The sequence below is a fragment of the Malania oleifera genome, chromosome 9 (assembly GCF_029873635.1).
Source record: "Malania oleifera isolate guangnan ecotype guangnan chromosome 9, ASM2987363v1, whole genome shotgun sequence".
In the NCBI taxonomy this organism is placed as follows: Eukaryota; Viridiplantae; Streptophyta; class Magnoliopsida; order Santalales; family Ximeniaceae; genus Malania; species Malania oleifera.
In genome coordinates this window covers 61772927-61800740 of record NC_080425.1, presented here as the reverse complement: position 1 = coordinate 61800740, position 27814 = coordinate 61772927, and the positions used below count along the sequence as shown (strand labels likewise).

The window sequence follows — 27814 nt, the reverse complement described above, 5'->3', positions numbered from 1 at the left end:
TGATAATGATACTTGAGATTTGGTACCTCTTCCTCCTAATAAGTCTATGATTAGTTGTCTCTAGGTGTACAATGTGAAAGTCAATCCTAATGGTTCTATGGCTCGTCTGAAGGCCCGCCTCGTTGCTAAGGGGTATACTCAGGTGTATGGTTTGGATGACCCAGACACACTCTCCCCATTTGCTAAACTTGCCTCAGTTCGTTTCTTTATTTCTTTAGCCACCACTTGTCATTTTCCTTTGCATCAATTAGATGTGAAGAATGCTTTCCTAAATGGTGATCCTCATGAGAAGGTATATATGGAGCAACCCCCTGGGTTTGTTGCTTAAGGGGAGTCAGGTTTAGTATGTCGGTTCAAGAAGTCATTCTATGGATTAAAACAATCTCTAAAAGCATGGTTTGGCCATTTTAGTGTTGTAGTACTTGAGTTTGGATTTCATCGTGTGCAATAGATCACTCTGCATTTTATCGTCACATTCCATCAAGTAGTATTTTGCTTATTGTATATATGGATGACATTGTGATCACTGGTGATGATGATCATGACATCCAAGACCTAAATCTTTTTCTACAGAGTAAGTTTCAGACCAAAGATTTGGTGCCATTGAAGTACTTCTTGGGCATAGAAGTATCAAGATCTCGTATGGGAACTATATTGTCACAAAAGAAGTATGCTGCTCTTGATCTTTTAAATGAGACAGGGTTGTTGGGATCCAAACCTGTTGATACACCCATGGATCTCAATAGTAAGTTAATTCCAAATATGGGTGATTTGTTGCCTAACCCAAGTCAGTACCAGAGACTTGTTGGAAAGTTGAATTATCTCACATTCATTGTTCAGATATATCCTTCGCAAAAAGTGTTGTGAGCCAGTTTCTCGATTCCCCGAGAACAATTCACTAGGATGCAATAATTCGCACTTAGAGATATCTCAAAGGTGCACCAAGGAGATGTCTCTTATGTCACGATTAAGGTCACACTCATATTCAGGGATATATAGATGCAGATTGGGTCAGATCACCATCTGATCAAAGATCCACAACCGGGTATTGTGTTTTTGTCGGTGGTAATTTGGTGTCTTGTAAAAGTAAGAAACAAGTTGTGGTTGCCAAGTCGAGTGGTGAAACAAAGTATAGGGTTGTGGTGCACACTACTGGTGAACTTGTTTGGCTGAAGAACATGTCGAAATAACTAGGTTTTCCACATTCTCAGTCTATGGAATTGATGTGTGATAATCGAGCTTCTATTCATATTGCTTCCAACCCTGTCTTCGATGAGTGGACAAAGCACATTGAAGTTGATTGCCACTTTATTCGAGAGAAACTTGAACAAAAGTTCATTACGACCACTCATGTGAAGTCTAAGTTTCAGCTTGCTAATTTGTTCACTAAAGCCTTGGGAGGTGCTCATGTGAAATTCATTTGCAACAAGCTAGAATCATATGATATATATTCTCCAACTTGAGGGCGAGTGTTAATGGTCATTTAGTCTTTCAACATTATTATTATTATGTGTTAAGAATTTTATTTGTAATAAGTGTGAGTTAGTAAGGATATTATGGTCATTCCTATTGTACTTACATATATTATAAATAGAGGGAGAGACCTATCATTGAGTTTAGGTCTTCCATTTTACCCAATTACTCAACAAGCAGCAAACAACAACCTAATAGATTTTGTTAAATCTCTTTTCACTAGAGATGTAGCTTCTGTCTCTTACTGTTCTAACCACAATCTACTCAATAGAGAGAGCCTGATTTTCAAAAACCAAATCTTTGCTCTCTGTAAATGCATAAAATTAACACTTTACGCTAGATTGTTGACCTAATCCATGCCAATCTTGCATGAATATATTAAGTAAATTAAATATCAATTATATTATGCTTGCATTCTTGCAAGAGGTTAATATTGATGTCGCATGCCAAAATTGGCCATAGAGACACATGGCGGGTCTTTAACAATCCCAATCTTGGGATGTTCTAGAGAGTTTTGACTTGGCGGGCTTGAGTCGGGGTTTCTCTAACTGGATTCCTACCCCTTAGCCTTTGCTTAAGTTGCTTAAGCATCCGCATGTCATTCGTGTCACATGTTCCTTCTTTATTTCTCACTCAAACCATGTGTCATTGCTGGATTCAATTAAATAATATATACGTTTCATTAATTGAGATGTGACATGTCAATCTATTATTGGAATATGACACCTTACAACATTCTATCTTTCCTCTACAGATACTCCCTAATTATTCTTTTCAGCGGATCTTTTGGACACTTGAACCATCAAGCTCGCTCTTTCTCACCCTCCACGTTGGATTCTCACTAATTCAGAGAATCACTTTAGCCATCAAAATACCTCCACCTTCCACAATCAACACTCATCCTATTGAGCATGTAGAATCCCTAGGCTTCACCTCCTACATGTCACGAATGATTAATATGTTTCAAACCTTTCAAGAAAAGGTGTTTGTTCTTCAAAAGAATATGAAAATTCTTAATCAAGTAGTTGCTACTATCAATCATATGGTTCCTACATCCACCTTGGGATCACAACCTCAAGGGATTGCCTTGAACCCCTCCTGATAATTCACTACTACATGGGAACAATGACTTTATTGATCCTCCTATTTCAGTAAGGCATGAAAAAGACATGCCGCCAACTTAAAGAAATCCTTCTACCTCAAATCCAACAATGGTTTCTCATACATCACCTCTCAGGTGGACAATCCCTATCATACCTTATGCAGCTACTACACCTCTTCCACAAGTTCAGCATAGAGATCCACTTCACATGGCCCCCCAAGCCTCACGCCTCCTTCAACACCCATCTTGTCCAATTTTGTTCCTACATCACCATTGAGGATCTAGACAAGATTTTGAAGAAGAATCAATAAAGGTCTTTTATCGTAGGGATGAACTTTAGTTCCTTGTACAAATTGAATTATCTCCAAGCCCTACCCACAAGACTATGCCAGTCCTAAATTTAAACTCAACAGTAAGTCCAGTAACACCCTAATCGCTTGCTTTATTTGAACGGGAAACCTGGGGTCAAATGTGCCACCTTTTTTGAGAAAATTCTCCCCCCCCCCCCCCCCTTTTTCCAAATATTGTGAAGTGCAGGCAACAAAGACAAAAGTTTACATAACACTAAAATAAGGCTGGGCTTCAGGCGATCTAATCTCATTATCTCTTTATCCTTATGAAACAAGGGAAGAGGAAGGTTCAACAAAGTCGGATACACTAGGTCCTCCCCTCTAAAACCTGATACTCTCCTCTCATATTTTTTAGGTTTCTATGTCTCCCAACATGCTTATATATTTTTATTTCTTCTATTTTTCTTTCTTGGAAAACATGATTTTTTCTTTTATTTTCTAGTCTTCCTCTCCCTTGGTTAATTTTCTTAAAAAATCCTTGATTGCCAAATAGACAGGTTTGATTGAGTCCATCTTGAGTTTATCAATTCACATCCAGATCCACCACTTGGGTCAACCCATAGTTAAATGGTCCATGAGTTTGGCTCCAGTTGATCATGATCCGAATTTCATGGGTAGTCTAAATTCTAATGGATATGGCATTTGGGTCAAGCTAACCCGAGTTCAAAAAGGCTTATCTAGATCCAAATGTAGCCTAGATATTTTCGGATCCCGCTCTAGGGTTGCAAATTTTCTCTTCACCTCTAAAATTAGATCCCTTTTCTTGAGACATAAACGGATTATTGAACATCATATTTTCAAACCCAAGCAGATATCGTTTAGAATTGAACACTCAATTTATATTCTAACAATTCTACTCCCATGATTATTATATCAAACCATGTGTATCATGATTCTCTATATCGTTATGCATTGCATTCTTTGGTTCAAATTGGTTGAAACCCTTTTTATCCACAAAAAGAGCAATTAGAACGCACTGTTAAGACCACTAACAATACAAAACCCTTATAAATGTGTGCATGAGAGAGAGAGAGAGAGAGAGAGAGAGAGAAAGTGTTTGCATGCACCTATGGCAGATTCTATGTTCATAGCATCAATTGCACATTAATATCATAAAACATCTCTTAGCAGTCATAGAGAATCAAGAATACCTAGTAGTATAAAATATATTTAGCGATTGAAATTTGTCTTGCATGCAAACACCCATTTTTGTCAGGGTTAATTTCGTACTTAAATTTTTAAAAATTTAAAATTTAAGGAGTTGATATATTTTCATTAGGCACTGTTGGCCTTGCAAGGCTTAAAATCTTGTTTTGATGATAACAAAGCAAAGAAACTTAACATATTTGGTTAAGTGATGATATTTCCAGACTCAAGTATGTGAATACAAGGTCAAGTGCACACAGGGATTATTGAAAGCTCATACACTCCAAAGAAAGAAGATCTCATAAAGCCTATACTATTAAAGCATGGATTCAAAGATGATTTGATGAAGCTTAAAGTGAATTGAAGTTGGAAATCAAGATAGACTCAAGAGATGGAAAAGCATGAAGACTGAAGTGCTTAGAAAGTCAAAGTCTTAAGAAGTCTTTATGTAAGTACTTCAAGCAATTTTAATATGGATACATGAAGTTCTTAGGTTAATTACTTGGACCTAGATATCTTTTAAAATACTTGGAAATTATTTTTATAAGGTTAAAATTATTTTTGGAATGAAAAGAACCAAAACAGGATTTTCCAAATTCTGTTATTTTTTCTATATCCGCATTGATGAGCATTTTTTTATATCAAAAACTCCTTATCTTAAAAAGTGTTCAACATGAAAGTTGTGGGATTTTCTCTTAACTTTCTATTGATACCAAGAACGTCTAATTTGGCGTTGAGTAGAAAAAGTTATGACCAAAATATTGAAGGGTGGTCAAAGCTGACAGCACTTCAGGTAACTGATAAGGCGCCTAAACAGCAGATAGAACCACTTCAGGCACCTAACCCTTGTAACCTCAGGCGCCTGACCCTGTATTAATTCAAAAATACGCTGAAATTTAAAGTTTAGGCAACTGACCCCTTGAGTTCAAACACCTGAACCTTCGAAATTCAAATTTTAACAGCTAGGAAACTTTCCAAAAGTGATTTCTTGGCCACCAAACTTTGTGAAAACTTGGGGAATACTCCAAGCAATTTGGGCAACACGAAAAATGCTCTTTAAACTCTATAAATACATGATTAAATCCAAGGATCAAATACACCAACAACTTACAAGCAGCAAATCAATCAAATTCTTTCTACTCTTCAAAGCTACCTTGCCTATATTCTTGTTGAATTACTTGCTGTGATTTTGCTAAGAAAAGCTCACAGGTCTTTACATTTTTACTGAGTTATTCAACCTAAGAAAGAACCCCGGTGATATATATACTTGAGCTTCATCTTTCTATATTGTGATTTTGAGTGAAGTATGTAGATTTCAATTGTACTAATCTACTCTTTTGAGAGTGTCATTGTACACCAAATTGTTTCTTGTTTCTCTTGTAGTTTTTTATAGTTCAAGGTTGGTTGAATCGTTGTACCGAGCATGGGGTATTGCTTGGAAAGGGGGCTCCACCCTAAAGGAGGGATTGTAATGGTTTGTTCCGCCCGTAAAGGAACGCTATAGTGGAATCCTTAGGTGGTCTTGCCTAAGGCGAGGACGTAGGCTAAGTATAAAACGAACCTCATAAAAAACTCAGTCTCACTCTCTTTCCCTAAACTCTCTTTAATTTTCTGCACATATATAACTGCGTGGTTGTTAATTTCAAATCTATAAATTTTGTGGATTGGGTATTAAATAAACCAAAAATTAATTTGACTTTGGGATTGCGAAAAGCAAACGAGAGTACGTTGGTTGATCAATACTTTTTGCGGAAACCATAAGGGAGTATGTTGATTGATTAACACCCAAGACTCATTAATTGAAAGTTTATTTAAAATCTGAGTTTTGTAAGAGTGTTAGAATTTTCAATTGTGCTTCATTAAAACAGGGTTTTTATCAAACTCTACTTTCAGTTACTCAATCGCTGAATCTTGGAAGCTTTGCTGAATTCATTCTTTAGTGTGAAACTTGTTTTGGTCATCTTGTTGAGAGGATTGAATTATTCAAAAGCTGAAAGCATTACATTGTGAATTATTGGTTTGTGTTGATTGAATCAATTTATTGGTTGGGTGTTAATTGACATTACTGCAAGATCAAATTGATTTACTCATTCTTAAAGTTTTAAAAGTGAATATTGACTTCTAGCTGATATTGTAATTCAAATTATCCTTATTTGAGTACTAAACTTACAATAAGTTGAGAATCCATAAAAGGAGTTAAAAGAAACTTTTAAAACCCAATTCACACCCCCCCCCCCCTTTCTTCTTGGGACTACACCTTCCTTTTCAGGCACTAAATCTTGGAATTGGGCTAATTTTGGGCTTAATTTCAATAACTTAGGGTGAATGTGCAGATGAGCCAAGGTTAGCTTCATTACTATGGAAAATTGGTAAAAAGGAATGCATTTTAAGGATATTTTAGGAAACCTTAGGTTTTTCTCAAAAACTCCAGCCTTTTGCTTATAGAAAGAAGCTTGGAGGAAAGGGCAAGAAGGGCTTACACGTTCAGTTGGAGGGGACACTCTATCGGAAGCATATGTTGAAGGCTAAAAAGGAAATACATGCTCAAGAATGGTAGGAGGAGGACTCACTGATGTAGGACAAGCAAGACCTTGGGAAGATCCTTGTTGGAGAATAACTAAAAAGAATCAAATTGAGGATTGTTGGGTCTAGTTAGTAGTTATTACGTGTTTAGTTTAATTAGTATAATATCATGTGTATTTTGGGCTGTGTTTGTAGTATTTGTGTATTCGAATTGATATGTTTGTAATGTAATGTAGTTTTAGGGTTGTGTTTAATTTGATGTGAAGAGGTTTTCTTATAAATAGTGCGTGAAAGGCATGTTGTAAGCAATTGATGTTGAATTCGAATTGAGCTGTGAACGTGAGTGTTTCCACTGGTTATCTCCTCTCCCCTCCCTTCCCCTTCCTTCCTCTATTATATTTCTTCTAACCTCTCCCATGGCTGGAGAACCTTGATGCTGCCCCTGCATCATTTGGTATCAGAGCCCCATATCAATCTCTATTCTGCCATTTCAGTCCCCCATTTTCCCCTCACTCTTCTTCTCTTTTATTCTTCTTACTCCTCCTGTCTTCTTCTTCCTTCTTGTTCCCTTCTTCCACAATCAAAGTTCTGCCTTCTCCATTCCTTCTCTTTCTCTGTTCTCTCTGCTGTCCAGCAGCCCCTTCACTCTATTTTATGCTATGTATTTAACCCACTGCTCTGCCTGCGGCAGTTTCATCCTCCTCTCTTTCCTTATACCTTCTTCTTTCTTCCTCTTGTTGTTTTCTCCTATCTATACTCTGCATTCTGAAATTGTGAAATTCTCTTACCCTATGTTTGGAGAGGCCTTGGATTTGGATAAGATGCAATATAGAATTGTACTGAAATTAGTTCAAATCCAAATCCAAGGTCTAGAATCCATGCTCCCAAACGCAACTTGTTCTTTCATCTTCCATTCTCTTAGTTCTTTCTCATCCTTCATTCTCTGTGAATTCTTCTCTTCCCTGAAATTTCCAAAAAAAAAAAAATGACAAGGCAGTTTCTGAACTTTTTCTGAAATTCCAGCCGTGCCCTCATTTGTTCAAACACCACTTTCCAGCCACAATCCTGCAACACCTCTGAAACCCATCCTCTCAAAATTGCATCACCATCCAACCAGTCATGCTGCCCCTTGTGCCAGCCAAACATACTCCAGCTGCCAGCATTTTGAAAACCCTAACTTCCAGTGCACCAACACCATTGTATTCCACATTCCTTGATCTCCCTCGACCCCAAAAATCATCGCTGGAAAATCACCGCCAGACTCGCGCCGGTGACGTGCATGAGAAAAGTTTTCAGAGTCCTTACAACTGCCAGTTTTGCAAAACATTGCCCGGAGCCACGATATTCTGGGTTTCTCCACGATATTTTAATCTGCAACAATGGTATTTTGATCGCGGACACGACATAACGCAAGCAAGTGCGATAATCTGACATGAAACATTAAAAATTGAAGAATTATTGTACCATCAGCCCTTTGGAGTGTGGATTTGTCACTGCCAGAAATAACAAATCAGTTTGCATCGCTGTGTTTGTGAGTTTTCTTTGTGAATTTGTTTTATTTCAGCACAACAATCAATATCAAAGCTGAATTGAAGATAGTTTTTGAGAAATTGGGAGGAAGGCTTGTGGGAATATTGTGTTATGACTTTTGGTGATGTATAGTTGCAGTACATATGAATAAATCCAGCAATATGGTGACAACTTACTGGAAGAATGAATGGCTTTTGTCACACTCTGAGCATAATATCAAGCCATTCCATACCTTTCCAAAATATGGTAAAAAAGTATGCAAATTCATCATTGATGGAAAATGTTCTATGAATATGGTTTTTAGAAATGCGGTCATTTGTATCCAACTTCATCCAGAACCTCACCCAGAGCCTTATGAGACATCTTGGATTGATAACACTACAATACATGTTTGTGAAAGATGTTTGGTTCCCATCCAAATGGGTGACTATTTGATAATGTTTAGTGTGATATCATACCTATAAAGATTGGGCATGTAATCCTTTGTTCTCCTTGGTTGGATGAGTTGCGTGTGACTCAAGGACATGGGAACGCATGTCTTATGCTATAACGGTAAGAAGATCATCTTGAAGCTTGTAATACCAACCAAACAAGACAGAGAATCTGTTAAAGATACTCAATGTGAAGACACTACGAACAGGGAAATGAATGTATTTGAAGACATCCAAAGTCTTTCAAACATCCCCATTCTAGAGTTTATCAACCCGAACGAGTTCATTGAATACCAACTCTCAATTCAAGTCTATGATGTTGCTAAAAGATTGTGGTTTCTTGTATCACTCAAGGCACTAGCTTTCAAAGAGTCCAAGTTTTCTTCTTATTTCTGATCCTCCAACATCTCAAAATTAGAGGCCAAATGTTTTCTAACTAGGGAAGAGTTGATGTAGGACAAGAAGCAAGACCTTAGGAAGATCATTATTGGAGAATACTTAAGAAGAATTGGATCAAGGATTATTCTATTTAGTTAGTAGTTTATTATGTGTTTAGTTTAATTAGTATAATATTATGTGTATTTGGGGTCTTGTTTGTAGTATTTGTGTATTCTAGGGGTATGTTTGTAATGTAATGTACTTCTAGGGATATGCGCGTAATTTCATGTGAAAAGGCTTTCTTATAAATAGCGTGAAAGCCATGTTGTAAGCAGTTGATGTTGAATTTGAATTGAGTGTACATGAGAGTTCCCCTCGGTATCTCCTCTCTCATCTCTTCCCCTTCCTCTCTTCTATTTCTTCTAATCTCACCCATGGCTGCAGAACTATCGAGTGTTTGGGAGAGATTTACAAGCAAGAAGACACAAATGGAAGGAGATTGAAGCAAAGGATATTATATTTGTTTAGTGGGTTTTCTAAGCCTTATTGGATTATATTGGTTTTCTTATTCTTGAAGGAGAAAGCAAGGTATGATCTTTTCAATTTTTCTATGATGTTTGTAGACTTTTGCTTATTAAGTGTGAAGGGTTAATGTGAACTGTGAGCACTAGGATATGTTCTTCAATGCTTATTGTCACAGTCCGACTATTTTCACACCGTTGTGAAAGGGCCATGCGGCACTAGCTAAAGCACTCTTTTTTAACTAACCAGCCTATCGTTTACCAACATTCATCCACGAAACACTTTCACTAGCATTCAATCAAATGGCAGCGGAAACAATAAGTAATCATGAAAGCAATGGTACGCAAGCAGTAAACATTGAAACTACCCAATTCATTAACAACACCTCCATTGACAATGTGTTCAGTGAGGGAGGCAAGTAGGCTAAACACGTTGACAAAAGCTAGTGAGTTTTACAATGACTGAACACTCACCCTCCCTTAAAGAGGTTTTTATGTAATTATCATCCTGGCACTAAGAAACATCAAAGTGACCGAGGAGTCATACTGCCTTATTTGGCATACAAGGACACTACAAGCAAAAAATAACCATACACTAGTATTTACATAATGGAAACCCATCCCAAGCACACGAGACAAACGGACACAGGCAAGCATAATACCCTGAACAAGCTTAGCTCGTGACACTCCCCCACTTATGCGGTCAATGTCCTCGTAGACTTTGGCACAAAGTACACTTCAACTTTGTCCACGATCAGTTGTATATCTTCCGCAGAAATCTAGCTTATTTCTTTGTGATCAAGGCATTTCCACTTCACTTGGAATTTTTGCCACTTCTTCCTTGAGGATATGAACATTCTGTCTGCAAGGATCTCTTCAACTTCATGTCTGTCAAGTCGCAGTCTTCAACTCTGCTCTGTTTGACTGACTTCTGCTCAAATCATCAACGTTAGCGTTGAATGGCTTTAGGCAGCTGACATGAAACACATGATGCACTTTCATATGGTTGAAGTGCTGCGGTCTTCTCCCCTAATCTACCCACTTCTTCATCTGCTTAGAAGTTTTCTCCAAATAGGGTCGGGCAAACTCTACATTCTGTCTCCATTCTCTGGTGAAGATTTATGCCCTGGGACTCTTTCGTCTGTACGACTCGCCCATTGTGTGAGGTAACAGCAGCTGCTAGCCTGTAACAAGCTCAAAAGAGACTCTTGTTGGTTGTTGAGCTCCTTTGGGTGTTGCCACAAAACGGGGCCACATCAAGTAGTTGCACCCAATTCTAGTTGTCATTGACAAAATGACGCAAGCACTCTTCTAGTAGCTCTCTGAACCTCTTCATCTGTTCGTCTGTCTATCGGTGAGAACTCGAAGAGATGTCAAGATGTGACCAGAATATCCTCAAAAATTCTGCCAAGAAGTTGTCAGTGAACATTAAGTCTCAGTCACAAATAATAACTTGGGGAACACCCCAATATTTCACAACAATTACAAGGAACAACTGTGTCGTCTCCTTTGCCAAACAATCCTTTGGTGCGGCCCTGAACGTACCAAACTTCCTCCGCTCCCCCTTGTCTTGTTGGCAAATGAGACAAGTCTGGGTATAATCAACCACATCATCATGCATAGGCGGCCAACATTACCCCTACTTTAGTAGTTCTGTCATTAGAGTCATCCTCTGCGAATACCCCTCAATGAACTTATTGTAATAGCTAGCAAGGCCAAGAAAAGAATGCAACTCCTTCACTGTCGTGGGGATCTTCCGTTCTTGAATCATCCTTACCTTCTCCATACCCCTCTGGATATGACCTTATTCAGCCACATGACCAAGGAATTTGTTACTCCACTGAGCAAAAGAGCACTTCTCTTTCTTCATATACAGACTATTTCCCATCAGCCTGTCGAACACATTCCGTAGATGTTCTTCATGTTTCCTCTGAAACAACACTAATGCTCCCAACGGTGCTTTGGAAGGACGAACACATCCCGCTTCCAATATATCAAGTTGTTTTTCCAACTCTGCTATCTCTAAAGGCGCCATCCGACATGGCCCTTTTGCACGTGGTTTCACTCTTGATAACAACTCGATCTCATGCTCCACAGTCTTCCGTGAAAGCAAATTGTGAGGGAGCTTATCCGGCAACACCTCCTTGTACTCATTTAACACCGCTTGGATGGTTCCAGCTTTTGGCCTACTTCTTTGTCTACCACCACCATGGCTAGACGTGTCTGCTCACCCTTCCCCAATCTCTCATTAAGTTGTATGGCTGAAACGGACTTCCCATCGTCTCCTTTCATTGAAACGACTTGCACCATGCACGAGTAATCTCCCATCAGATACAGGGAACCAACCGAAGGCATCAGCACTGCCCCCATCCCCCTTAGGAACTTCATTCCCAAAATGACTGGAAAGTTATCCAATGGCACCGCTGTGAAATCTGTATGACCTTCCCACTTACAGTCACTTGCTTGGCTACTCCCAAAGTAGGTTGGGCTACAGAATTAACTGCTTTCATGCATCCTGTATTCTTCTCAAAGGATAAGATGAGTCTCCATACTTCTAACTTTGAAACAAAATTATGAGTAGCCCCCGTATCCACCATAGCGCGGGTACTCTTCCCATTTATCCTCAAGTCCACAAACATTAACCCTTTTGCTCGTGTAACTTTTGGTGCTTTCGCCTACTTTTCCAATGCGCTCACCAACCGCATTGAACCCACTGTTGGGGCATCATCCTCTTCCCCCTCGCTTTCCACCACTTGTCCCGAAGTGGAAGCTTGTAAAGCATTGAGTATCCCTTGTGTTGACACTCACTCTGTGAGGTCCTCCACACAAGTAGCACAAAATTTTATTCTTCCCCTTTCCATTGAGTATGTTGAACCCTTGAGACGACGAAACTTCCTTTGAGATTGATTATTTAGAGTCGGCTCCCCCACTCTTGGGTTTGTTTTTCTTGAAAGACTTTCCACTGTTTCCCTCCCCGCCAAACCGTTTGGACGAAGCGGTATCATCACCAATGTAGTCAGTTAAGCATCCCGCAGCAGCTTGTGCAGTAGACAAGTCTTGAACTCTTTGCCTATGAAGTTCAGTTCTTGCCCATGGTTTCATCTCCTCTAGAAAATTAAACAACTTGTCCTTCTCCGACATATCCCGAATATCCAACATCAAAGCAAAAAATTGTTTCACATATTCCCTGATTGACCCCGTATGCTTGAGATCTCTCAGCTTTCTCCTTGCATTATACTCAACATTCTTAGGAAAGAATTGGGCATTGAGCTCTCTCTTCAAGTCTGCCCAACTATCGATTACACAGCTTCCATTTTCAATTTCTTTGTACTTGGTACACCACCACAGTTTGGCGTCACCAACCAAGTACATGGTCGCAGTATCCACCTTCACCTTTTCTAAGGTCATCCTCACAACGTGAAAGTACTGCTCCACATCAAACAAGAAGTTCTCTAACTCCTTGGCATCACAGGTACCCGCATACGTCCTAGGTTCTGGTACCTTGGTCTTGCTAACACCCGGAGTGTTGGAGTTCCCCATAGCAAGAACCATCAAATTCACCTTTGCATCCAGATCAACCATTCGCGATTGCAAAGTTTCCCCTGTATGGTGAAAGTCCTCTGACATCTCACCTAGCAAACTTGCTTGATGCTTTTGTGATCCCATCACTTCATCAACAAGTTCCCTCATCTGGGCCACCTCCACGGCCACAGTGTTGGTTGTTGCCTCAACCTGTGCTTCTAGCACACTGATCCTCTCAGCATTGTTTGGTGCCATGGTCACTTAAGAAAACTTTCCAAATCCCACAACGAAGGTTACTAAATTCTCGTAGCAACTAAGCCTTGGCTCTGATACCAAGTGTCACGGACCGACTATTTTCACACCATTGTGAAAGGGCCATGTGGCGCTAGCTAAAACACTCTTGTTTAACGAGCCAGCCTATCATTTGCTAACATTCATCCATGAAACACTTTCATTAGCATTCAATCAAATGGCAATGGAAACACTAAGCAATCATGAAAGTAGTGGTACGCAAGTAGTAAACATTGAAACTACGCAATTCATTAACAACACCTCCGTTGACAATGTGTGTTTAGCGAGGGAGGCAAGTAGACTAAACACGTTGACAAAAGCTAGTGAGTTTTACAATGACTGATGAACACTCACCCTCCCCTAAAGAGGTTTTTATATAATTATCATCCTGATACTAGGAAACATCAAAGTGACCGAGGAGTCATACTGCCTTATTTGGCATACAAAGACACTACTAGTAGAAAATAACCCTACACTAGTATTCACATGATGGAAAATCATCCCAAGCACACAAGACAAGCAGTCACAGGCAAGCATAATGCCCTAAACAAGCTTAGCTCATGACACTTATGCATGTTAATATAGTAAATTTCAACTCATAATACCTCCATGGTTTCATTAAAATTGTGCGTATGTGCAAAGAAGAGATTATTTACAGCATGGATTGTTCTTCCTCATGCTTTTTTGCATTCTATCATACATGTACTACTACAATGTCAAAGTCTTGAATCGAAAAGAGAGAGTGTTTTAGAAAGATTTCATGTTAGGGTTTTGGAGAAAGGGGAACAAACCCGACTCGATTAACTTTTTTATTAAAAATTTTTTATTGTTCTTATTTACAACTTTAAATAAATATTTTTAAAAAAAAAATGCTAAAAATATGAAAATTAATTAAAAAAATTTATTTCCATTATTATGGTTTTTTTATGCCTTAATTTTTCATAATTTTTTTAAAAAAATTCAAACTTTTCCTATTATTATTATTGTTATTATGGCTTTTTTTAACACCTTAATTTTTCATTAAAAAAAAAAACTCAAAACTTGAAGAAAATTCCAAAAGAAATTATATGGTTGATTTATAGGTTCTAGAGTTTTCTTGTGTGTTTTCACATAATAGAATCTTCTATTTGACCAATAAAAGAAATAAAAAAAAATCAAGAAGGAATTGTTTCCTTTTGTAGATAAAGAGTTGATTTTGCGATGTTCCTTTCTTTCTTGCTTTCTTTCTTATTTTAGTAAGATTAGAACTTGTGACTTCGGAAACTTATATTTTGACTTTATGTGGTAGCCTTTGTTATATTATGGTAAATATTGATCATAGTTTCCTTATTTTTGTTATTAAAAATGCATAAAAAACATAAAAATTAATACATAAATATAAACTAAAATTGCTTGTTGTACATAAAGCATTATCTATCATCCTCAAAAAGTTTGATCCTATTTGCCTTGAGTTAGTTTGATGAAATCTAGGGTTTAACTTTAAGATAATGGAGGTATCCTTTTCTTTAGTTATTACACTTTCCTTGTTTAGCTATATTAGTATTTGACAATTGATTTTAGTTTCCTTTTTTATCATTACTACACATTTATGTTGTTTAGGTTAGCATGGAATTTAGATCTTGCTTTCCTTACTTTCATTATTATACTTTCTTTGATTAGTGTGATCACTTTATTAACAAATATTTTTTAAAATATATATATATTTGAAACAATCTAACAATGGATGTCATATATGGACGCAATAAAACCCTCTATCGATCTTCTTGATGCAGGGGAAAGTCATGCATTCTATATTAGAATATCGCGAGGAATGCAAGGTGAACAACATTAAATGGAAGGATAATAAGAATTAAATAAAGGACAATTAACATGTATCAACACAATAGGTACTATTCATGGAATGGGTGTGTAGGGAGTGTCCTCACACAATTGTACTCCTGAGCATGGCCCTAGTATGCATACTATTGACTATCAGCTCCTTAGACCCTAGGTTTAACTTATAGAACAATTAATTGATAGTATTAGGTCAACTTAACCACACTTAGGCAAATAAAAGGTTAATGGCAACTCCATGGAACTCTTAAACACAATTAAACACCCCACAAAGATCATTTTAGAACCACCATCCCTGTTGAGACATTGGACACCCGATCCGCACGTGTTGACATTGTGCAAGTCCTTAATAATCCAAGAGGAGGGGGTTGAGTGAGCCTGAGCGAAGGAATTCCAAAGAGAGAGAGATTCCAAAAAGGAAGAAATGCATGGAGAGCCTAGTAATTTTTAGTAGTTGCTCATCTTTCTTCCCCCTATGTAGAGGGATTCTGTGGGTTTTTATAGGCAATCAGAGGATCTCCCATTGCAGCATATTTTCTGCTTTTTTTTCTCATTTTATTTATTTAAATGGACTGCGAAATGTCTAAATTAGTTAAGCGAGGGAATACGCTCTGACCCCTCCCTACATGCATCATGCCTACATATGTCAAATCTACCCCTATATTCTACAAACCACTAACTTTTCCCTAATCTATCCTTGTATATTTGCTTGTCCTTTTGTGCAAAATTCTTCCTTTTACTCTTCCATTATTCCCAATCTGCTCCAATGCTCACAACTTTTTTCTGTTAATTTCCAGATTTTCCCTTCTGTGTATGGCTTGTTCCTCTCTCTTGGAGTAGTTCTATGTTTAGCAGGAGTGGCATAGTAGGGTACCTTGAGAGAGGGACAAAAAATAGAAATTCTGTGCTGCCACATGGCCCCAAGAGGGCATACATTCCCTAATTGAAGACAAAGAAGCCAAGTCACAAGCACTAGTTTATTTTTATTATTTATGTTTTGCAATTTTTGTTTATCAAATAGACTGTAATTATGATGAATCATTACAACATAAAAGAACATCTAAATGGCCCATAATAATTTGGGTTGTTGATCAAATTCATGCCTGTGAATGTACATTTTTTTTTTTTTTTTTTTTTTTTTTTTTGGAATTCTATGCCCAATTTGAGGAATGTAATGACATCCAAGTGAGGTTGGGAGGAGAGAGACTAAGAGCATCCCTCCAAAATAGAAATCTATGACCCTGACTACAACTAAGACAATTAAACTCGAAATTCACTACTTTTATCCTTTTCTGTAACTTTTTGGAAATTTTTTATAGAACATGTTCAAAATCCAAAAAACCCACATTACAATAAAATTTTTCCAACATATTTTGATGAAAAAGATTAACTAAAAGAACAATTTTAAAACTTGTTTGAGAAAAACACACAAACCCTTATTTAAGCCCTCAATTTTCAATTTTAAAGTGATTTTTGAAACTAATGCGAAACGTATAGGAGAAAGGAGTAAAAACTCATGCTCAATAATTGGGTAAAATAGAAGATCTAACCTAATGACAAGTCTTTCCCTCCATTTCTAATTTATGTCAAGTACATACCAATGAGCATAACACCCTTACTTACCCACACTTACTAGCATAACTCTACCATATGCTAATAATGCTAAATGACCAAAATAACCATTAGCACTATCCGTCAAGTTGGAGCATATACGTTGATATGCTCCTAACTTGTTACAAATGAATTTAACACTAGCAACTCCCAAGGCTTTAGTGAATAAATCAGCAAACTACAAATTAGACTTCACATGAGTGGTTGTAATGAGTAGAATTCTACACAAATTTCTTCCAAACAAAGTGGCAATCAATTTCAACGGGCTTTTTGCGCTCATGAAAGACTAGGTCTGAGGCAATATGAATTGAAGTTTGATTACACATGTCAATTCCATAAAATGAGAATGCGAAAACCCATTTCTTCCAAAATGTTTTTCAACCAAAACAAATTCACATGTAGCATGAGCCATGGCTCTACACTTAGACTTAACACTTGACCTACCCACCACAGTTTGTTTCTTACTCTTCTTAAAAATAAAATTACCACAAACAAAGATACAGTACCTAATTGTGGATCTTTTGTCGAAAGGTGATCCAACCCAATTTGCATCTACATATCCTTACATATGAGTGTGACCCCAATCCTGATATAAGAGACCTCTCCAAAGTGCACCTTTAAGATATTTCTAAATGTGAATTACTACATTCCAATGACTTGTTCTTGAAGAATCTAAAAAGTGACTCACAAAACTTGTTGCAAAAGATATGTCTGTTGACAAATTGTGAGATAATTCAACATTCCAACAAGTCTCTGACACCATCGTGGAGTAGGCAACAAGTCACACATATCTGGCACTAACTCACAGTTGAGAGCCATGGGTGTATGAACAAGTCACGATTGGATCCCAATAGCCCAATCTCATCTAAACGATCAAAAACATACTTCCTATGTAACAAGATGGTTCTAATATGAGATCTCAATACTTCTATACCCGAGAAGTACTTCAATGGTCCCAAATCCTTGGCCTGAAACTTGGTTTGTATGAAAAGCTTTAGGTCCCAGATGCCTTGATCATCATCATTAGTAATCACAATCACATCCACATAAACAATAAGCAATATTCTGTCGAATGGAGTATGACAACAAAATACAAAGTAATCTACTGCACAATGTCAAAGGCCAACTCAAGTACTAGACCACTAGATCGACCAAACCATGCTTTGGAAGACTATTAACATCTAATGATTTCTTGAGGTAATACACTAAGTCTGACTCCCCTTGAGCAACAAACCCAAGTGGTTGCTACATATAGACCCCCTCCTAAAGATCACCATACAGGAAAGCATTCTTCACATCTAAATGATTTAGAGGCTAGTGACAAGTAGTGACTAAGGAGATGAACAAAACGTACTAAGGCAAGTTTAGCAACTGGAATGAATGTCTCTAAATAATCCAAACCATATAAATGAGTATATCCCATAGCAATAAGGTGCACCTTCAAATGAGCCATAGAACCATCAAGATTGACTTTCACATAACCATAGACTTATCAGGAGGAAGAGGTACCAAATCCCAAGTATTATTATCATGTAGCACATGCATCCCTTCAACCATTGCAGTCCTCCACCCAAAATGGGATAGGGATTCAAAAATGGATTTTGGAAGAGCAATAGAAGACAAAGTACTAACAAAACAATAATACGAGGTGACAAGAAATCATAATATGAGGATTTGTGCCCAATCCTCTAACCTAGGATCATTTGAGGGAGGAATTAAAGGCATGGAAGTAGAAACTAGAGAAGGTTGTCATCCCTTGGGTCGCCATGCATATACCTGTAAATTGGGATGATCCAATTGATGAGAAGGTTTCAAACTAGATGCAATAGGATTGAACACAAATAATAGGCTAGGATCTAGAAGGTAAGGCAAAGGAAGGGACTCTCAAGGTCAACAAAATTCAAGGCATCAGAGTAGTATGGTGTAGACTCAAAAATGGTGACATCAACAGAGACAAATAATCGATGTAAAGTAGGGCTACAACATCAATATCCCTTTTGAGTATAGAAATAGCCCCAAAAAATACATTTGATAGCACAAGTATCAAACTTATTTGTTCCTATAGTTAAATGATGGACAAAGGATATAGCGGAATATACAAGGAAAGGAGAACGAGGAGCCTTAAGATAACTGAATATGGGATTTTACCACCAAGGAGAGAGGATGGCATTTTATTGATGAGAAAAAGTAATGAGCACGACATCACTCCAAAAAACTTTGGAGACTCCATTTTTGTATGGAGTGTGGGCACAAGATGAGTAATGGATCATACCAATGTTAATCGTATAGGTAGTGAATTGGGTATTGAAGTACTCCTTAGCATTATCACTACAAAGTATCCTGACTGTCATATCAAATTGAGTCTTTATTTGAGAGCAGAAGGCACAAAAGATATTAAAAAACTCAAAAAAATCTCTCATTAAATACAACTAAGTCATCCTGAAGTAGTCATTGACAACTGTAACAAAGTACATAAACCCCAACTTTGACATGACATGACTAAGACCCCAAACACTGGAATGGACTAGTATAAAATGACTAACCACCCAATTTTTGACCAAAGAAGCAAAGGGAACACGATGATGCTTTCCTAATTGACAAGACTCACACTCAAGATTAGGCATAAAACTCAAAATAGGGACTAGTTGTTTCAACTTGTCCAAGGATGAATGACCAAGGAGAAAATGGACTTGAGGTGGTGTAGTTGTGGCAAGCAATGGGAGGAGAGAGCAATTTAAAAATAGTAAATTCTACGGCATCGTGTTCTATGCCAATTTCCTTCCTCATCTTTTCAGATCCTTAATAACCACATAATCAAGAAAGATGGTTACAAAACAATTTAGTGACTTTGTGAGGTTACTAACTGTCATGAGATTGAAAGGGGATCTAGGAATGTGCAAAACAAAAGAAAAGGAGTAGGATTTACTATTCCTATCCCCTTAACAGTAGTAGTGGACCCGTCAGCAAGGGTAACTTAGGGGTAGATTTTTAGGATACTAGAGGACAAAAAATAAGTTGGTTATACCTATCATACGATCAATGGCAACAAAATCGAACTAGTGGGAGAGATATTAGATGACATAAAATGTTGGATGCAAAAACCTTGAATACTCCTCAAAAATAGTCACAATACGTGATTCACTCAAACGAGTAACAAGGGAAACATAGTGAATCAAGTAACAAGGGAAACATACTTTTGGGATTTGGGACTCCATCCCAATACTTACAAACTTAGACTAATGACAATAAGTTAACAGTTGGAACAATCACGAACAAGGTGACCCACCAAAACAAGTCACAAATAAACAGCATAAGGTTGCCAAAGCACCAAGAAGGAATTAGAACAACCACGAACAAGGTGACCTACCACGTATAAGTTACAACTAAACCAGCATAATGCTTCCACAGCACCAAGAATCTTACACACAGCCCCAAGAAACCAGCACACAGCTCTAGCAGTACCAAACAACAATTAACAAAGTGCCTTGAGTGAAGAATCAAAAAAATTTCAATTTTTTAACAAAACACATAGCGAACAACTTGATATTATGATGCATGGAGGTATTTAGAACAAAACGAGAGCAGAAATCTTGCTCAAAAACACTCATGTGCTGGCACGTGGAGTTGGAGCTGTTGGCTTCCGGCCGGCACGTGGCAGTGCATGGGACACTCTACGGCTGTGAAATTTCACGGGCAGCAGATCAGCAGATTCTGAACGTGACTTTAACTTAGCAAAATACAAAGTGCTTCTTTGAGTTTCTGAAATCCAGGATTTTTCCATCGACCACAATGTCTTCCAGCAACTCCTGGACTTTGCTTCAGGTCTTTGGTGGTGTAGATTATCCTTCTACAGCAGCAGGTTTGAGGTTTAGAGTTTTGTTTTGGTTTGAGGTTTAGGGTTTGATTTTGGTTTGAACTTAGAATTTAGATCAGATCTTGCTCTGATACTATGTTGAATAATTGGGTAAAATGGAAGACCTAAGCTCAATGATAGATCTCTCCCTCTCTTTATAATATATGTCAGGTACATCCCAATGACCATAATACCCTTACTAACACTTACATAATCTAGAACAAACTAGTAATGCTAAATGACCAAAATAACCGTTAAGAACTCTCTTTCTTCAGTAAATTATCTCCCTGACAAAGTAAAGTGTCAACAAGTGGGACAACCTTAGAACCACCTTACATTGAGCCTTAATTTGGGTACATTTTGATGCATGCATTCTTGGAGAGAACTTTATTTCAACTCATTTCTATTTTATTATAATGGATGACATGCCCTTTTATAATTCTGTTTTATTTAGTAAACTATATCAAAAGCTTTAATGCAATAATGGAATGCAGGCATACCTCCTCCTCAGTGAAATTATAATTGGCGGAAGTCTGGGGCGATAGTCTCCTCACAAAAGAGTACTTGTCATCGGGAGACGTGGTAGACTCTTTGAGAGATTGCAATATTTTCAATGGTGCAATAATGTAGTCAATCCTGAACAAGAAGAAAACAATGAGATATGCAGAAAGCTTCTACTAAAAATGAGCCCCACACTTACCCCAGAAGACTGAATACATCCTGCTTGTTCCGAACTGCTGCTGCCATCAACTTTGATTTGTGACCATGTTTGTGGATGTAATTATAAGCCTTCGTTACCTGCAATTATGGACAACATACATGACATAAGCATTTGATAGTTATCTACTCCCAAGTTACTCTCTTGAGTTAAGAGACTTGGTAGTTATTAGTCAACCTAAATTCAGAAATTTTGTAAACCTAACCAGAGCCAAACCAGGATCTTCTCCTTCTCTGAGAGCAGCTTCTACCTCAGGATCACCAGAGTGATTGCGTGCCCAATCCTGAACAACATTAAGACTCCGTCAATGACAAGGCACAGGCAATACAAATCATCATATATTAGAAAGTTGTAAGTTACCCTAATTCGACCAACAAAAATTTGAATGACAGAAGCACCAGCTTGAGCTGCAGCCGCAGCTTGAGAAAAGCTGAAGAACCACCATTAAATGGTCAAATAATCCAGAGACAAGTTTTAGATTGCAATTTGCTATAGTTGTATATTCTACAAAGACAGAAAATGTTTGTCATTGGATATATAAAGCCAGTCAGAAAGACAATAAAATGTGAAGAAAAGGATACAATGCAGGTGAAGGAAGATACAGCCCAATTCCCAAACAAGGGAAGGAGCTGAATCATAAATTAGCAATTTAACATTTTTTTTCTGTAATCTATCTCTCTCAATTGACTATCTCAATATAAACAGAGGACAGCAATTCAGTCTTTAATTGAATTTAAAAGAAGTAACATCTTAGCAATAAAGTCTCAATGGTCGATGATGCATCTGTGCACCCCTTTCATGAACAGGTACAAAAACACAAAATGAAAAACTTTGGGCAGACTCACAGAGAACAATAGAAATACTTCGACCTCGGAAACTTACATGCTGAGCTACATTCGAGGCACCATCGTCAAGTCATTTACCAATAAAAAAAAAATCACGGCAATTTTCTCACAAATTATGAGAAACCATTTTCCACATCAGAAAACAGGGAATAAGATACAAAAAGGACAAGTAGGCAACACAAACATGCCTGTAAACAAAAGTCATATGTGTTTGTATGCCCTCTGATTCCAGCAATCTTGAGGCCTCTATTCCCTAAAAAAAAAAAAGTAAAAATGAAAATAAAATAAATAAATAAAATAAATAAAAAATAAAAAAACAATAAGCAACATTCTATTCCATGTGTCATGTTTATGAGGAAAGAACAAAATTTTAGACATTTTTTTCATGTACTGACCTGCCACGTTGAAGGAATTTTAAACAACAAACGCTCAGGAGGGACCTTGATATCATCATACAGCTTCAGCAGGTCATGCACCTGCTTTTTGGATAAGAAGTTACTAATCAGTAAGAGAGAGAGAGAGAGAGAGAGAGAGAGAGAGAGAGTAGTAGAGCACTAAATTACTAATCAAAGCAATTAATTAGAAGGTTAAATTATGAGTTATTAACCAGTTTTCTGGCTGCATTCTAGCTTTGACTATCCCAAACTAGTTCTTTCTGACTAAATAGAAAGCAAAAAATGCCAAGTATATTTCAATATCCAACCAATGCAATGTTATGAAACAAATTCCACAACATTTACAAATGACAAAACAATTTGAAAAATGTTTACTACAATATATATTGATGGACATCTTTAAATGGCATTTTTTCAATAAACAGAAAGTGAATACCTATCTCAAGCCTTCAACATAGGCATAACATGCCCAGTACATTCGTACTGAACAGTTAGCATCAGCAGCATGTTGCATGAAAGATAACTCATTATATAACCAATTTGCACTAAAAACTGAATATAATTTAATAGCATGTCACACTGCCATATAGATATTCTAAACACAAGTGGTAAGTCGTTAGTGTACATGTTGATAATGGGAAGCTAAAAAGAAGAAACCAAAAGCATAGCAATCAACATGTAAAAATATGCTCCATAAAAATTGTTTCCAAACTTAAGATAGTAAAATAAAAAAAGAAGCGCGTCTTAAATGAAGATGTTGAGATGAATTAGAAATCTTACTCTAAAGGTAAACTAAGAAATGAACACATCCGTGGTAGACTAGGAATGGTGCTTGTAAAATAGAGATAGTGGAACAACATTTCAAATGGTTTGAGACTTGCACCATGAACAAAATAGTGCGCTGATGAGTGTGATCTGATTGAGATTACATGCAACAAGAGAGGGGATCCAAAGAAACTTGAACTGAGGTAAGAAATTTGACAAGCCTCTCCAACTTTTGAAGGATGTTCCCCCCATTCGTGCAAAGTTGTGGAAAAGGACTTGCATAACCCACCCTACATAGTGAAATGCAAAATTGTATAAAAGGACTCATACAACCCTACCCCACTGGTGACCCGCGAAACTTTTGAAAAGGACTAACATTCATGTACATGCGCTAAGACTAGCTCATCACCCATTCATCCATCACAAATGCATACTCTTTTGCCTAAAACTATCATCTTCCATATGCATACAAAAATCCTAAATAACTGCTTGGAGGTGGATCATTCTACTGCATGACTGGACCAGATGGCAGGCCAAGTGGTGTAGGGCAAGAAGTGGTTATTTGGATGGATCATTTCGACCCAATTAGGAGGCCTATGTCAAAAAATAGGGTGAATGGTTTATTGGATCCAAAACCCAAATGTGCTTTGTTATTTACTTGTTTAAGCATATGTTTGTTATGTAATGTAGTTTTAGGGGTATATGTGTAATTTCATATGTTTAGCGGCTTTCTTATAAATAGTGTGTGAAAGCCATGATGTAGGCAATTGTTGATGAATTTGAATTGAAATGAATGTGAGTTTTCCCCTGGTATCTCATCTCTCCTCTGTTCCCTTTCTCCTCCTCTTCCCCTTCTTCCTTCTCTTCTTCTTTCTTCTCTGTTTCTGATCTCCTGTTCTGTCTATAATTCCCTGCTTCCCAGCAGCAGTCTGCCCTCTTCTTCTTGTCTGTTTCTCTTCTTGTTCTCTTCTTCTTCTTCTTCTTCTTCTTCTTCTCTTAACTCTCTTCCATAATTCTCTAAACTATCTAATTTCTAAATTCTGTTTCTATCTCCTCTACTTGCAGCAGTCTCTGTCCAGCAATTAATCTTTCTATTTCTTCCATCTTCTTCTTCTTTTCTTCTTCATCTTCCAATCTCTCCATTAATCTCTTCTTCTCTATTACTCTCTCATCTCATCATTTCCTTTTTGAAATTTCAGTTTAACAAAAAAACAAAACCGAAAAGCAGTTCTGCAATTTCAGAACTTTTCAGAAAATTCCATCTATGTCCCCACTTCTTAAAACGCCACTTCCCAGTCACCATCCTGCAACACCGCCCATACCACCAAAAACAGAACCCCCCAAAACCTTTCCCCTAAAAATTTCATCACAACCAACCAGCTGTGAACCCCCACGCGCCACCTGAAGTTCTCCAGCCGCCACCCCCTTCAAAATCCACCATTGTTGGAGCTTTTCTCAACACCACCACCACTCTTTGATCTACCACTCACCAGAAAATCATTGCCGTAAAGTCACCGCTGGCGACTCATGCGCCCCACACGCCGGCGACTGCGAGTGGGATTCTGTCATACTTCCCTCCTGCCGCCAGAATCACGAGAAATTGGTGTTTTCTCATGATATTTTGATTTGCAGCATGATATTTCGGTTCCTAACTTGAATTTTTGTAAACAAGCATGATAATTTGGCATGAAACCCTACAAATTGTTGCTGCCAGCATCAAAAGTCAGGTTTTATTGCTGCTATTTGTGAGTTTTTCTAGTGAATTTGTTTCATTTTTGCGTGATACTAAGATTAAAGGCAACTTGAAGAATATTCTTAAATAATTGAAAGTGAAGTTTGTGATTTGCTTCATATAAGAGCATCATGGTGACCAATGTTGAATTGTCGGCAAAAATGGAGTTGTTATTCAGTAGGATACAAAATATGGAAAATGCTTTGGGGACTATTACTGATGCTTTGAATAGGCTAACAACCAAAGTTGCAGCCTTATGTAAAAGGCCCATGGAATTTCCTACCAAACAAGATGGTGGAATAGCTGCTGTCAATCATGTTTTTGAGTTGTGTGGAGGCCGAAATAATCATTTATGTAAGGGAATTAAAGTAGAAGTCTCAGATTTTAATGGTGATGGTTCTCTCAATGAATTTGATGATTGGGTGTATTCTTTGGAGTACTATTTCTGATGGCATGACATGAATGAGGCTAGAAAGTTAAACTTTGCTGAATCAAAATTGAAAGGAGCTGCTTGAATTTGGTGGGTTAAACAAAGGGAAATCTTCAAAAGAAGGAGATTTGGTGAGATCACAACGTGGGATGAGATGAAGCGAGAGCCATGCAAGAGCAATTTGTGCCTCCCAATTATCAGCAGCATGTTCATCTCCAGCTCTTTGATTTGAAGCAAGAAGAAAAGACAGTCATGGAGTACACTAGTAGATTCTATCATTAGGCTACTCGTGCCGATATAGAATGGAAAGAGAACATTATGATAGCTTTGTACACAAAAGGGTTGAAGCCAGCTATTGCCTCCAAACTTGCTGCATGTCATCTCATCACAATTGGGGATGCAGCACAGGTTGCCACTCAGATCGAGGAAGACATGCAAGCAATCCTCCTAGGGCTACATCAGCCCTTCAGTTTGAAAGAGTACTAGTGGAGTGGTATAAGAGAAGACAGTTGATCAATTGGGTAAAGGTGTTCAGACTAATACCTCTTGGAAGACTCCTGACCATTCTGAAACAAGTTCTAAGAGCCAACCATCATTCAAATGCTTTAAATGTCAAGGTTTTAGACATCAAGCTGCACAATGTCCTAACTTCATGGCTATTGCAGAAAAGGAAGAAGATGATGACGATGATACTCAAGTAGTAGAAGCTGAAACAAAAATTCCAAGTGACTTAGACGATGATGGCAATTTGAGAACCTGTTTAGTGCTTTGACGTATGCTCTCCTCCCACAAGGCTAAAGAGATCGAGAATTGGTGGCGGACCAACATCTTTCAAACTCAAATGTTATGCCAAAAACAAGTGTACCCAATATTGGTGATTTGTTTCCCAAACCAGGACGATATAGGAGACTTTCTGAAAAGTTGAATAACCTCATAGTCACTTGGCTAAATAATGTCTTTCGCAATAAGTGTTGTGAGCCAATTTCTTGAATCTCCAAGAACAAGTCACTGGGATGCAATACTTTGCATATTGAGATATCTCAAAGGTGCATCTAGGAGAGGTCTCTTATATTAGGATCGAGGTCACACTCATATCAGGGATATACTAATGCAGATTGGGTCGGGTCACCTTTCGACAGAAGATCCACAACCAGGTACTCTATCTCTATTGGTTGTAATTTGGCTTCTTGGAGGAATAAGAAACAAATTCTGATGGACAAGTCAAGTGTTCAGTCAATAGAATATGGAGTTGATGAGTGATAATCAAGCTTCCATTCATATTGCCTCCAACCCAGTCTTCCATCAACGGAAAAAAGGCATTGAAGTTGATAGCCACTTTGTTCAAGAGAAACTTGTGTAGAAGCTCATTACCACCACTAATCTGAAGTCTGGTTTGTAGCTTGCTGATTTATTTACTAAAACCTTGGGGATGCTCGTTAAATTCATTTGTGACAAACTAAGAGCATATGATATATCTTTGCTCCGGCTTGACAAAGAGTGTTGATGGTTATTTTAGTCATTTAGCATTATTAGTGTGTTAGTGGTATGTTAACAAGTGGGATTTAGTAAGGGTATTATGGTCATTGTTAAGTACTTGACATATATTGTAAATAGAGGGGGAAAGCTGTTATTGTGATTATGTCTTCCATTTTACCCAATTATTTATCATGGTATCAAAGCTGGTTACTAGGAGGTCCTAGGTTATAGTCTCATTGCCCGCGTTTATTATGTGGAGTTTAAAAATTATTGTATTCTACAATGGGTGTCATTTATCGTTCCACATGTTGTCAAACTGCATATGCAGGGGTCTGTTAAGGCTTAAAATACATTATTAGCCCATAACCTCACAGCTTAAGCCTTTAGGTAAAGTGGAAATCTAATAGTTTCTTTGGGTAGATAATTGATGGATTCAGAAGAGGCGCAGAAGTTCTCTCTAGAGGGATAAGGGTAGGGACACGAGGATCCATGCATGAAGGGAATCAAAAAATCATTGGATTCAAAATAGATCATCATTAAAGGACCCAATACTAGAGTAATAAGGTGTCCCCTTAAAAAAAGGTAACGTTTGCACTAACATCTTTCCTACGAGTGTGAGGATCATAAGATCTATATCCTTTATTCCTTTCTAAGTTCTAAAATACCCAACAAAGACACATTTCACAACCCAATGAGAGAACTTTTCCTGACCCGTATGCAAGAAATATACAGAACAAGTGCACCTAAAGACACCAGGCACAATAAAGAACATGGATGTTTTTGGGTACATGATACAGAAGGGAATTTGTACCCCTAGAACATTTGAGAGCATTCTATTAAGAAAAAAAAGGTTGTAAGAAGAACATCAAACCAAAAGGTTTTAACAACA

At 37.7% G+C, this 27814-nt stretch overlaps 1 protein-coding gene across 1 annotated transcript in view; it reads right to left on the bottom strand.

The window, feature by feature from the left end:
* LOC131163850 (uncharacterized) overlaps nt 1-27814 on the bottom strand; it is a 56889-nt gene that overhangs the window by 7999 nt on the left and 21076 nt on the right. Inside the window, exons 7-12 of the mRNA XM_058120647.1 lie at nt 22523-22603; nt 22316-22380; nt 21643-21712; nt 21488-21565; nt 21265-21362; nt 21065-21200 (exon numbers count right to left, since the gene is read on the bottom strand). Of these exons, the coding sequence (XP_057976630.1) occupies nt 21065-21200; nt 21265-21362; nt 21488-21565; nt 21643-21712; nt 22316-22380; nt 22523-22603 (528 nt within the window). The remainder of the gene's footprint in view (nt 1-21064; nt 21201-21264; nt 21363-21487; nt 21566-21642; nt 21713-22315; nt 22381-22522; nt 22604-27814) is intronic.